The sequence below is a fragment of the Ctenopharyngodon idella genome, chromosome 24 (assembly GCF_019924925.1).
Source record: "Ctenopharyngodon idella isolate HZGC_01 chromosome 24, HZGC01, whole genome shotgun sequence".
Taxonomy (NCBI): domain Eukaryota; kingdom Metazoa; phylum Chordata; class Actinopteri; order Cypriniformes; family Xenocyprididae; genus Ctenopharyngodon; species Ctenopharyngodon idella.
The window spans coordinates 18,467,386-18,481,002 of NC_067243.1; the positions used below are offsets into that span (position 1 = coordinate 18,467,386).

The 13,617-nt window shown below is 37.9% G+C and overlaps 1 protein-coding gene across 2 annotated transcripts in view; it reads right to left on the reverse strand.

Moving 5' to 3' along the window:
* man2c1 (mannosidase, alpha, class 2C, member 1) overlaps positions 1-11,813 on the reverse strand; it is a 24,662-nt gene extending 12,849 nt beyond the window's left edge. For both annotated transcript variants that reach the window (XM_051883418.1, XM_051883417.1), the window contains exons 1-21: positions 11,576-11,813; positions 11,201-11,326; positions 11,002-11,125; positions 10,847-10,917; positions 10,592-10,769; positions 9,984-10,173; positions 8,575-8,681; positions 8,210-8,320; positions 8,020-8,112; positions 5,289-5,405; positions 5,105-5,200; positions 4,875-5,020; positions 4,555-4,678; positions 3,146-3,267; positions 2,979-3,064; positions 1,756-1,917; positions 1,524-1,606; positions 1,338-1,432; positions 1,143-1,247; positions 860-1,016; positions 611-754 (exon numbers count right to left, since the gene is read on the reverse strand). In XM_051883418.1, coding sequence (XP_051739378.1) covers positions 611-754; positions 860-1,016; positions 1,143-1,247; positions 1,338-1,432; positions 1,524-1,606; positions 1,756-1,917; positions 2,979-3,064; positions 3,146-3,267; positions 4,555-4,678; positions 4,875-5,020; positions 5,105-5,200; positions 5,289-5,405; positions 8,020-8,112; positions 8,210-8,320; positions 8,575-8,681; positions 9,984-10,173; positions 10,592-10,769; positions 10,847-10,917; positions 11,002-11,125; positions 11,201-11,326; positions 11,576-11,676 — 2,538 coding nt within the window. In that variant the 5' untranslated portion in view covers positions 11,677-11,813. The remainder of the gene's footprint in view (positions 1-610; positions 755-859; positions 1,017-1,142; positions 1,248-1,337; positions 1,433-1,523; positions 1,607-1,755; positions 1,918-2,978; positions 3,065-3,145; positions 3,268-4,554; positions 4,679-4,874; positions 5,021-5,104; positions 5,201-5,288; positions 5,406-8,019; positions 8,113-8,209; positions 8,321-8,574; positions 8,682-9,983; positions 10,174-10,591; positions 10,770-10,846; positions 10,918-11,001; positions 11,126-11,200; positions 11,327-11,575) is intronic.
* Positions 11,814-13,617: the final 1,804 nt, after the last annotated feature.

Below are 13,617 nucleotides of genomic sequence, written 5' to 3' on the forward strand. Positions count from 1 at the left end.
AAACGAAAGCTGATGCTTTCTGTATGTTTTTTTTGTCGTCTCTGATCGCATTCGTATGTCAATTTCATGAGCTTACATCGAAACATCTGAAAAGCCCATACATTTACCTGTCCATAGACCCTCCCCTCGAAGAAATCCGGATAGAAGTAGTTGAAAGTGGACAAAAGAGACAGATTAAAACACCAGGTGTAAACGGGTATGTGTCTCCCTCATCCACTTGTGATCCGATCGACCAAAACGCATCTTAATACCAGGTGTAAACAGGGCCAGTGTGAACTTAGGTATCTTGTAGCCTATGCTCACACAGGTTCATGAGGCCAACAAGACTGTAACGTGTCCCATTTATAATTTTATGTTTCTAAAGGGTGCTCACAAGCACCTCTTATTAGCCACAATGCTCCCTCGTTGTGCCCCTTCGCCAAGCCCCCAACCAAGGACTTCACGGCAGATTACTACTCAACAATCTACTACTGCAATGTCACCAGAATGTGGACTCTTGAGGAGGATTGAAGGCGGCATTTGAGATAGGACCAGGTTTTGAGGTATTAATCCATTCAGAAACATAGGAGCTATACTTCTGTGACCTGAAATTAAACCAAGTTTGCAGTACCTCAAAGCGAGCCCAGTCCCAGGAGGTGTTTCTATGAGTGGGCCTCTGCAAGTGTCCAAATTGGATCTCGTAGGTAGCATTTGGGCTGCGCACCTGCACAGGGAACTCCACCTTCAGAAACTTATGTGCCTCTTCCCAGTCCACCTGGAAACAAGATATCCATTACACTTCACAGAGTTTCTTGAGCAGTTGGGTGATTAAATATCAAGCACAAGATGACAAACTTAGTAGTAATTCATCTTCCCTCACCTGAGTGTTGAATTTGATATAGGGGCAGCAAGCATCCAGAATAATCTCCTGTTTTATAGTGCTGTTTCCGCTGATCCTTAGCGAAAAGGAGACGCTGGCCTGAAGCCCCCCAGATCTCACTATCTTGGCAGGCTCGACAAGCTCAATTACAGGCTTCCTAGGAAAGTAGACTTATTGCCATCAAGGTATGACATTAACTTGGGTTCACATTGAGTTCAAAGATGGGATAATACTTGGGTCAGAATCCAATCCCACCCACTGACATGACAAGAATGTTGCTCACCTTGTCTGAAGGTGATAGTCCATCACATCCCAAGCGTCCCAATACAGAGGCACATCGTCAAACAAAGCAAACTGATTCCCAAAGCAACCCTCAGAAATGGTTTCCCTGAAGTCATAACATAGTTGCTTGCATTAAGTTCTATAAACAACCCTATAAAATTGTGCACTCTGCTTGAAGGCCTTCATTATGACTCACCTGTTTGTTTGGACTAGAAGCAGGGACATTAGTCGACCCGTTTGATCAATTGTGGCCTTCAAAAGGCCATTCTCCATAATAAAGGTCCCATCGACCTGTATCACAAAGAGCACCCACTGAATGACGAAAATGTGTGGGATGAAGAAAATCATGGAATAATGGAAAATTTCCAAGGGAATCAAGTACCATCATTGTGACAGAGACAGAATCCGTATGCTCAGCCATCTCGGTGACTTGAGCTACGCCCACACTAGGTACTCTCACCAAGGCTGTGGAAACAGGTGGAATGTGGTTTAATGAGCCTTATTGTACTGTAATAAAATCTTACCTTGTTATTAGATATGAGTAGGCGTTATCTTTGCGGTTTACCCAAAAGAAGGTCATCTGAACAATGTTATGTTTTATTTGTGGGAAGTACCTAATCTTGTTTGAGTGCCCTCCCCCGACAGTGATACGACTTCAGTTCTCTCCCAAGGTAAAGTGTTCAGCACAGCCATGCTTGATCCTGCACCCTTATAAGGAGAGGTTCCCAGTGATTCACAAGCAGCAAGTAGTAGTCTAGACCCTGTGGTGCGTATCTCTGAAAACATGAAATTCATTGGGTTATCAGATGCTGCAGTCCATAAGGCAAACCACGGACACAGGAAGTTTTTGTCATTGTTTACTCATCCTCATGTTGTTCCAAACCTATGAGAGGATTGGATGTTAGGCAGAATGTTTACACATCTGTTTTCCATACAATAAAAGTGAATAATGACATTCCAATACTTCTTTTTTTCTACATCATAAATTATAAGATGAAACGCAATTACAAACGTTGTCTTGCCATCTTGTTCTCGTTTGGATTGGAGGCAGATAACTCATGTCTGGGAAATGGGAATCGAGTCGTGTGAGACCGTCCTGGGAGGTAATTATAGCAACTCATTTTGATGACAGGCTTTGGCTCAGGCATTTCAGGATGAATAAAACAATACTTGAGATGATGTGCAATGGGATTGTCCAATTCCAATTATCCATTCACAAAATCTGTTAAGGCAAAGTCAAGGGTTTTTTGTTCGTTTGTTTTTTGCGAGGTAAATGTGTTCTTATTATCTTCCTATCAGATAAAAAAATGATCTATCTCAAATGAGCGAATACGTATTTTTTTCGTAAATTCAGTTCTACCTCCACCTCCACCTCAAATATGCTGTGTGAGGACATGCACTAGTTTTGATGTCAGTGATGCCAAGTGCCACTGGTTCTCACAGGTCTTGTAACCACACATGCTGCCTCAAGTTTGAACATGCGGAATTTTGAATAAGATATGAGAGCTATGCCGAAAGTCACAAATTTCAGATAATTACCTAAATTTCAACATGAGAAGACTTGGAACACAGAGCAGGAATTGTAAAGACTACTTTTTTGGTACTTTTATGAGGTTTTCTTTGTTAAAGCTAGACACAGACAAGCCCAATTCACTTTCATTGTATGGAAAATAACTTATTTTGTGTTCCACTGAAGAAAGATAATAATACGAAGTTGGAACAACACAAGGTTGTGTTGATGACGGAAGAATTATCAAGTATTCCTTTAACATTACTAATTCTAATATTAAAACTGCACTTTAGAACAAAATATACGATATAAAGCCAGATGGTTTACCGTCATAGTACTGTAAAGCATCCTCAACAACCATTTCAATACAGCTGCCAGGAATCACATCATGGAATTGATTGAGTAGAAGCAATCTAAAACAAAGACATGTAGAGAGCCTCTTAAGATTTCAGATATGCTCTTATCATCAGGATCTTTATTGCCGGAGTACTCGCCTCCACAGTTCTTGAAGTTTGCATGCTGGATATGTAAATCTATCTTTTTTACACAAGGCTAGACAGCTAGCCACCTCAACGTCATGAAGCAGAACTTCACATTGGCGGTTTCCCGATTTTATCTACAGAAAAAAAAGACAAATTAAAGGGGGCAAATCATGGTCTTGTCGCTAAATTAAAATAGTTCAATTTACACAATCTAACAAAAAGCTTACCATCCAAGTTGACTCAGAACAAAAATAAAAACCAAGCTAGTCAATCAGAAATTGACAGTATTGATGAAGGTACAATTGGAGTATTAAAGGGTTAGTTCACCCAAAACTCACCATCATGTCATTCCACACCCATAACACAAATTAAGATATTTCTGATAAAATTCGATGGCTCAGTGAGACCTCTATTGCCAGCAAGATAATTAACATTTTCAATGCCCAGAAAGACATATTTAAAACAGTTCATGTTACTACAGTGGTTCAACCTTAATGTTATGAAGCGAAGAGAATACTTTTTGTGCGCCAAAAAAACAAATAACGACTTTATTCAACAATATCTAGTGATGGACGAACACTGCTTCATGAAGCTTCGAATCTAAACAAATCATTTGTTTTGAATCAGTGGTTTGGATCGTGTATCAAACTGCCAAAGTCACGCCCCCCAGTGGTGAACCATTGAAATTTCGAAACACTTATGACATAACGAAGCCTCGTTTACTGAAATCACGTGACTTTGGCAGTTTGATACATGCTCCGAACCACCGATTCGAAACAAATGATTCGTTAAGATTTGAAGCGTCATGAAGCAGTGTTTTGAAATCGGCCATCAATAGATACTGTTGATTAAAGTCGTTTTTTTTTTTTTTTGCGGACAAAAAGTATTCTTGACGCTTCGTAACATTAAGGTTGAACCACTGTAGTCACATGAACTGGTTTAAATACGTCTTTAGTAGCTTTCTGGGCATTGAAAGTGTTAATTATCTTGCTGGCAATGGAAGCCTCACTAAGCCATCAGATTTTATCAAAAATATCTTAATTCGTGTTCTGAAGATGAACGAAGGTCATGAGGGTGAGTAATTAATGACATAATTTTCATTTTTTGGGTGAACCAAACCTTTAACTAAATGACGTATTTAGCAGACCTGCCCTGATGAATAATGTTGTGAACTACGCCTGTAAGTGGAGGTTAGCCAATCACCAATCATAACTGAAATAATTCAAAGTCTTAAAGGTACAGTAACCAAAAACAGCCAGTTTTCTTCTTATGACAGAGAGTACAGAAAACGAGTTTTAATGCAAAATTCTGACTATCAAAAAAAAATATATATATTATATACCTCTTTATCAAATCATACACTGCACAATAAAAATGAATGCAGTTAGAAAGTGCACTATTTTGGGGTTTTGGACACATACCTTTGCTTGTGTGGTGTAAGTGCCATTATGTAGCTCAAGGAAGAGCTCACCAACCCATGTGCACAGAAGGGATGAGTCCGATTCCAGCTGAGAGAACAGGACATCAGGATTCGACATATGAACCCTGGATGACATTCACAATGATTAAATCTTGCATCATAACTGAAAGCCAACCCATTCTGGTAAGTATTTTTAATTAACGTCATGAACATTACAGAGTAAATGCATTACAATGTCTATATTTTCATATACTCCAGTATAAATAAGAGGAAATGGGTGTTTTCATGTTACACCCTCAGACAGATTAAAAGGAAACTGACTTGGGCAGACAATCTGTGTCCCAGACACGCTGTAGGCGGTCCAGCATTAGCTGTGTTGGGCCACCACCCCCATCTCCGAAACCAAACAGGACCGCGCTGTGATTGGCTCGTCCCTTGTCCTTGTTGTTCTTCACCGTATTAATCAGCTGTGTTGAGTCAAAGGAAGGAGAAATGAGCAGACTGTTCAGTAGAAAGAGCGCAAGTGAAACGTCACATGATGAAAAACTTACATCTTCCACTTTACCCTTCATCCCATAGGAGTTACCCGGAGGAAAATGAGTGAGAACCGGTGTCCCATCAATACCTTCCCAAAAGAACGTGTTATGCTGGTGGAAAGAGGAAGCATGTGATTTTGAACATCACAAACAACCATAAATAAGGGTTTTCATATGTACAGATGTGGTAGACACATACCGGAAATCTGTTAACAAGGTTCCAGCTCAGCTTTTGAGTAAGAAAACGAGATATTTCACATCCTTTCATGATCTGAGGCAGCTGTGCAGAGTAACCAAAAGTGTCTGGCAGCCAGAACTGCGTGAGATACAGTAAACAGTGAATTAGTACATGAAGTGTATGGGAGACATAATACATAATCAGATTCTAAAAATAAAATTTGTAATTATATTATGTTTTAAAATAGTCCGATTACATGATTACCAATTTACACGATGGCAGTAAATTATTATATTGTCTGTGCACATTACAGATGTGTTAAATATTACTATATAAGAAACATACGCTGTCTTAATTAAAAATGGTCACTAACTGGTACATAAAGTGATAATATTTCAAATTGAATTCCATCATTTTGACAATAAATATTGTTTTTAACAGCTTTACAAACATTCCAATAAACACTGCTAATAGGGAATAGAAGTGAAAAGGGGAGACAATTACATTTTAAAGTAGGGCTGGGCGATATGGCAAAAAAATAAAATCTCGATTTTTTCAGAACGATTGACCGATTCACGATTTCGATTTGGTTTTTGTTTGTTTTGTTTTTTTACTGTTTAACTAGTCAACTTAAAAACGTGACTACAATATGATTTAAGTAACATTCTCTTTATTAACAATCTGGTTAAAAAAAAAAAGCGCACCACACATTAAGTGATCAAAACGGTGTAATGTAAAACAATTTGTTAAATATCTTTGAAGAAAATATGCCTGAAATATGAAGGCAAATGTTGTACAAACTTCTTAAACATCCTATATACTCAGAAATAATATAAAATAAGAAAATGCTAAATATTTCTTAGCCAAAAAGTAATAGCAATAAATAACACCACTAATAGGCTATTATTAACAGCAAATGCTTTGTAAAAACAGAAAACACCAGCAGCTTTCAGCCTGTCACCATCATGCAAACATGAAATATCAAACAGGTTTACAGGTTTTTGCATTCCATTGCGATATTTGTCCTATTGTTTTTATGTTTGGCGGACATGTTTAGGTGTTACACTTAGGTGTCTCGAGTCTTTTGCAGCGTCTCACCCATGAAACGGCACTCTAAAAACAAAGAAAGTTAAAAAAAAAAAAAAAAAACCTCAACTCGCGTTTAATAACTTTGCCTTTTTTCCTCATTCCACTGCCTGCGACTCATTTTTACAACGCAATAACGCATTTCTGAAGAGCGTCACATGAGAGCGCCATCATGTGGTCGGATCATTTTCTTCTCCTGCTGTATTGTCAACATGTCTAACGTTAATTGTAACGCTTGCTAACATTTTTATTCAAAATCGCGATTTCTCGATTTAAAAAAAAAAAAAAATAAAATCGAGGCAAAATATTAAATTCGAATTAATCGAAAAAATCGCCCAGCCCTAGTTTAAAGCATTCATGTGAAAACAAACCTGGAAAGAGAAGCAGGGATTTGGGGAGGAAAACAAGAGATTCTCGGTGCATTCCAGTGAATTATTAATGTGATACATGTGACCCTGGACCACAGCTGAATAAATAAGCTTTTTTTGTTGTCTTTTTTCATACTGTTACAGTGGAGTGCAAAGAAAAAAGAGAGAGAGAGAGAACATAATCGAGAGGAAAGGAAAGCAGCGACTGAAAAGAGCTTTAGCCATAGATATTCTTGTTATAACATGTCACATTAAAATACTAAGTGTTAAAGGAACACTCCACTTTTTTTAAAAAATAGGCTCATTTTCCAACTTCCCTAGAGTTAAACAGTTGAGTTTTACCGTTTTCGAATCCATTCAGCCGATCTCCGGGTCTGGCGGTACCACTTTTAGCATAGCTTAGCATAGTTCATTGAATCTGATTAGACCGTTAGCATCTCGTTAAAAAAATGACCAAAGAGTTTCAATATTTTTCCTATTTAAAACTCAACTCTTCTGTAGCTACATCGTGTACTAAGACCGACAGAAAATTAAAAGTTGTGATTTTCTAGGCCGATATGACTAGGAACTATACTCTCATTCCGGCGTAATAATCAAGGAACTTTGCTGCCGTACCATGGGTGCAGCAGGCGCAATGATATTACGCAGCGCCTGTGACCCCCTGCTTGCACAGGGAGCGGCTGAATGGATTCGAAAACGGTAAAACTCAACTGTTTAACTCGACACGCTGATTCATTATGCTCCGAAGCTTCCTGAAGCAGTGTTTTGAAATCGGCCATCACTAAATAATTCGTTATTTTGTTTTTTTTGGCGCACCAAAAATATTCTCGTCGCTTTATAATATTAATGTTGAACCACTGTATTCACATGAACTGATTTAAATATGTTTTTAGTACATTAATGGATCTTGAGAGAGGAAATGTCATTGCTCCCTATGCAGGCCTCACGGAGCCATCGGATTTAATCAAAAATATCTCAATTTGTGTTCCGAAGATTAACAAAGGTCTTATGGGTCTGGAACGGCATGAGCGTGAGTAATAAATGACAGAATTTTCATTTTTGGGTGAACTAACCCTTTAAGCTATGAAACTTCTCTGTTTCTTTATCTCATCTCAGGATTGTGTCTGACAGATGTACAGCCTCATGTGTCCTCCTTTCATGTGTTCTCATGGCCTCCTCAGCCTTGGTGGAGAGAAGATATGCACTGTTTTTCTTTTTTTTTTTAAATGAACTATATTGTGTCATGGGGAGTGAATGTACTTTTTCTTTTTCTTTTTTTTTTAGACAAACAGAAGTACCTCTTTACAGTAATGTCCAAATTCATCCTTGAAGAAGTTCTGGCCATATAGAAACTGTCTGACCATGGACTCCCCAGACGGCAAGTTGCCATCCTGTTATAAGGAAACAGACCAAATAAGCTTGTTAAACATTTTAACTAGTTCGAAGCAGAATGCAGTGAAGAAACATGCACAGAAATGAGTGTCCTACCATCTCTACCCACGTGCCGCCGACTGGAATAAATTGTCCTTTCTGCACAAAGTGCTTGATCTCTGAGAACAGGCCCGGGTACCAGCTCTTCACCCACTGGAACTGTTGTGCCTGCACAAACACATCTGTTTTTCTGAATTTCATTGACATCTATTGCTTTGTATTGAGCTAATTATATTAATTATATAATTATGTATAATTAATATAATTATATAAAAAAATTAACTTTTTTTTGCATGATTACAACTTAATTATCCCAACGTTTACTATGTTTATTTAGCATTTGCCATTGGCTGATGGTCACAGTGAAGGAAATTCCTTCTCACAGTGCCTAAAAAGGAAGAAAATCTCTAACAATAACTTACTTGGGAGCATGTAAAAAAAAACTCTGGGTTTTTCTCCATAAGTCTGATGACAGTAACCCAGCTGCGAGCGCACTTCCTGATGGTCTCTTCATATGGCCACAACCAAGCTGAGGAGGGTATTGAAAACATTCAACAAGATCTAACATTTCCTACTGTGTGTACAATACTGTTCAAAAGTTTGGGGTCGGTATGATTTTTAATGTTTGTGAAAAAAAATCTCTTATGCTCACCAAGTCTGCATTTATTTGACCAAAAAACAGTAAAATGCAATGTGATGGTAAATCTGAATTTTCAGCATCATTACTGCAGTCTTTAGTGTCACATGATCCTTCAGAAATAATTCTAATATGCTGATTTGCTGCTCAAAAAACATTTCTTATTATCATCAATGTTGAAAACAGTTAATATTTTTATGGATGCAGTGATACATTTTTTTCAGAATTCTTTGATAAATAGAAAAAAACAACAACATTTATTTAAAATAAAGTCTTTAATCTAAGTTTGATCAATGTAATGTGTACCTGTTGAATAAAGTGTTCATTTCTTTAAAGGGTTAGTTCACCCAAAAATGAAAATTATGTCATTTATTACTCACCCTAATGTCGTTCTACACCCGTAAGACCTTCGATCATCTTCAGAACACAAATTAATATATTTTTGATGAAATCCGATGGCTCAGTGATGCCTCCATTGCCAGCAATGTCACCGAACCTCTCAAGATCCAGAAAGCTACTAAAGACATATTTAAAACAGTTCATGTGACTACAGTGGTTCAACCTTAATGTTATGAAGCGACGAAAATACTTTTTGTGCGGCAAAAAAACAAAATAACGACTTTTCAACAATATCTAGTGATGCGCGATATCAAAACACTGCTTCATGAAGCTTCGAAGCTTTACGAATCTTTTGTTTCGAATCAGTGGTTCGGATTGCGTAAACGAAGCCTCGTTTACTGAAATCATGTGACTTTGACACTCCGAACCACTGATTTGAAACAACAGATTCGTAAAGCTTCGAAGCTTCATGAAGCAGTATTTTGAAATCGCCCATTACTAGATATTGTTGAAAAGGCGCACAAAAAGTATTCTCGTCGCTTTATAATATTAAGGTTGAACCACTGTAGTCACATGAACTGATTTAAATATTTCTTTAGTACCTTTCTGGATCTTGAGAGGTTCAGTAACATTGCTGGCAATGGAGGCATCACTGAGCCATCAGATTTCATCAAAAATATCTTAATTTGTGTTCTGAAGATGAACGAAGGTCTTATGGGTGTGGAACAACATGAGGGTGAACTAACCCTTTTTAAAAAAATAAAAAAATATGACCCCAAACTTTTGGACGTTAGTGTATATTTCCACATGCCAAAAGCTGCATAATTAAAAAAATAATAATAATAATTAAATTACCCGAGTCAATATGGCAGTGGCCCATGGCATGAACCACATGTTGGCTTTCCCCATTTTTCTGGGCAAAAAACTTCTGGGCTAGATTTCGAGCAGCAGCAAAGGAACTGGGATTGGCTGGATCGCACAAATTCACCATCTCATTGGCAGTAAACAACGCCTGAAATCCGCGTTGCTCTCCTTCTCCTAGTAACTGTGCAAAAATGCAATAAATAAGACCAGGAATGTGTATTTAAGAGAGAGTTCACCCAAAAATGTTGTCATGATTTACTCACCCTGAAGTTGTTCCAAACCTGTATGAGTTTCTTTCTTCTGTTGAACACAAAAGAAGAACAATGTTGGTAACCAGACAGTTGACAGCACCCATTGACTTCTATAGTAGGAAAAATACCATATAAGTCAATGGGTGCCGTCAACTGTCTGGTTACCAACATTGTTCAAAATATCTTCTTTTATGTTCAGCAGAAGAAAGAAACTCAAACTGCTTTGGAACAACATGAGGGTGAGTAAGTGATGACAAATTTTTCATTTTTGGGTGAACTATCCATTTAAGGGTGTAATTGTTTTTGTTTTATTGCTCACTTTAACATCACAGTTCAGTGTGAAAATACCTTGACAATGTCCACAAGCATCTCAAAGTCGGTGAGAAGCTCCCTCACATCTCGATTGAAAACAACAAGCTCGGCCTTCTGAAGAGTGAACTTCCTGTTTGGGTCGGGGGCGGCAATCATGGAACCTTGTCCGGCTCCAAAAAGTCCATTACATGCAAGTTCCACATATAGGGTAATGCTGAAATATGAGATTAAAACATGAAAATGGAAGCAAATGTATATCAGTTCAGACTATGCTATTAGATTTCCACTAACCCATGAGGATCGCTGTCCTTCAAGCACTCGCTCAGAATGTAACTGGTCTTCTCACCTTCTTTGGTCAAACCCTGAAAAATAAATCACAATGCATGAACGCTTAAATGTTCGCCAAGTCATTCATGAGATTATGATCCGGTCCTGGGTCTCCACACCTGAACTGGTTTGTCATTCCGCCACACCATTCCCTCTCCATCGCTCTCCCATCGCAAATGGACCTCCTTCCCTTTCCAGGCGTCTGGGATCTTCAAGACCACTTTGAACCAGCACGTCCACCATCTGTGAAACATTTACAGTCATGACGCTATAGCGCTACGTACAGTTTGTGGACAGTAAACAATATACGCAACTTACGTGGGTCCAAATGCATCACCAACTTTACAAAGCTGAAAGTTTTGCTGGACGGCCTCTGAATAAGGAATACGCTTCTCCGACAGGAACACAGTGATGGACTCAAGTGGATGAGTGTCTCCAAACAGTCTGCAGTGAAAGAGAGTGCTTAAATCACTGCTCAAAACAATCCATCAACTAGGGTAAACAAGCTCAAAGGTCTTTTATTAGGCTACCCTTCACTTGTTTACCCGAAATAAATACAAATATAAATTATTTAAAGACATATTGAGTACAAATACTTCGTTTAACATGAAAACCTATAAGTGAATTTGCATAAACATAAATAATTAAATACCAAACATTAGAGAAACAGTGTACACAAGTGCACTGGCTTACCTTCCTCTGAGATTGCAGTCTGTGAAATATATATCGGAGATAAACTTCTCCGCTCGCTCCAGAAGAGTCCGTCTGTTTTTCAGTACGGGTTGGTGATACATGATTATAAACTAATGTAGTTATGAATGAACAGTTGAGCTGCAGACGCGTCTCTGCATTACCACCCGGAAGTACTTTGACAATAACAATCAGCTGTAAATGCCGAGCGCTTCGTAATGAACACTAGAGGACGCCATTGCACCATGTGTTTCCAAAAAAACACAATGCTCTTCCGTCACTTGTTTCTTTTATGTTTTTATTCAGTTTTTATGCTCAAAAATACAAGACACTATCTATCTATCTATCTATCTATCTATCTATCTATCTATCTATCTATCTATCTATCTATCTATCTATCTATCTATTACTGTATCCATCTATCTATCTGTCTGTTACTGTATCCATCTATCCATCTGTCTGTCTATCTATCTATCTATCTATCTATCTATCTATCTATCTATCTATCTGTCTGTTACTGTATCCATCTATCTATCTGTCTGTTACTGTATCCATCTATCCATCTGTCTGTCTATCCATCTATCTATCTATCTATCTATCTATCTATCTATCTATCTATCTATCTATCTATCTGTCTGTCACTGTATCCATCTATCCATCTGTCCGTCTGTTACTGTATCCATCTATCCATCTGTCTGTCTGTCTGTCTGTCTATCTATCTATCTATCTATCTATCTATCTATCTATCTATCTATCTATCTATCTGTCTGTCACTGTATCCATCTATCCATCTGTCACTGTATCCATCTATCCATCTGTCACTGTATCCATCTATCTATCTATCTATCTATCTATCTATCTATCTATCTATCTATCTATCTGTCTGTCTGTCTGTCTGTCTGTTACTGTATCCATCTATCCATCTGTCTGTCTGTCTATCTATCTATCTATCTATCTATCTGTTACTGTATCCATCTATCCATCTGTCTGTCTATCCATCTGTCCATCTATCTATCTATCTATCTATCTATCTATCTATCTATCTATCTGTCTGTTACTGTATCCATCTATCTATCTGTCTGTTACTGTATCCATCTATCTATCTGTCTGTTACTGTATCCATCTATCCATCTGTCTGTCTATCTATCTATCTATCTATCTATCTATCTATCTATCTATCTATCTGTCACTGTATCCATCTATCCATCTGTCCGTCTGTTACTGTATCCATCTATCCATCTGTCTGTCTGTCTATCCATCTATCTATCTATCTATCTATCTATCTATCTATCCATCCATCTATCTATCTATCTATCCATCCATCTATCTATCTATCTATCTATCTATCTATCTATCTATCTATCTATCTATCTATCTATCTATCTATCTATCTATCTATCTGTCTGTCACTGTATCCATCTATCCATCTGTCACTGTATCCATCTATCTATCTGTCTGTCTGTCTGTCTGTCTGTCTGTCTATCTATCTATCTGTCTGTCTGTCTGTCTGTCTATCTATCTATCTATCTGTCTGTTAATGTATCCATCTATCCATCTGTCTGTCTGTCTATCCATCTGTCTATCTATCTATCTATCTATCTGTTACTGTATCCATCTATCCATCTGTCTGTCTGTCTATCCATCTGTCCATCTATCTATCTATCTATCTATCTATCTATCTATCTATCTATCTATCTATCTATCTATCTATCTATCTATCTGTCTGTCTGTTTGTCTGTCTATCCGTCTGTCTGTCCATCTATCCATCTGTCTATCCGTCTGTCTGTCTGTTACTGTATCCATCTATCCATCTGTCTGTCCGTCTATCTATCTGTTACCCTATCCATCTATCTATCCATCTGTCTATCCGATAGATCCATCTATCCGTCTGTCTGTTACTGTATCCATCTATCCATCTGTCTGTCCGTCTATCCATCTATCCGTCTGTCTGTCCATCTATCTATCTGATAGATCCATCTATCCATCTGTCTGTCCGTCTATCTATCTATCTATCTATCTATCCGTCTGTCTATCTATCTATCCGT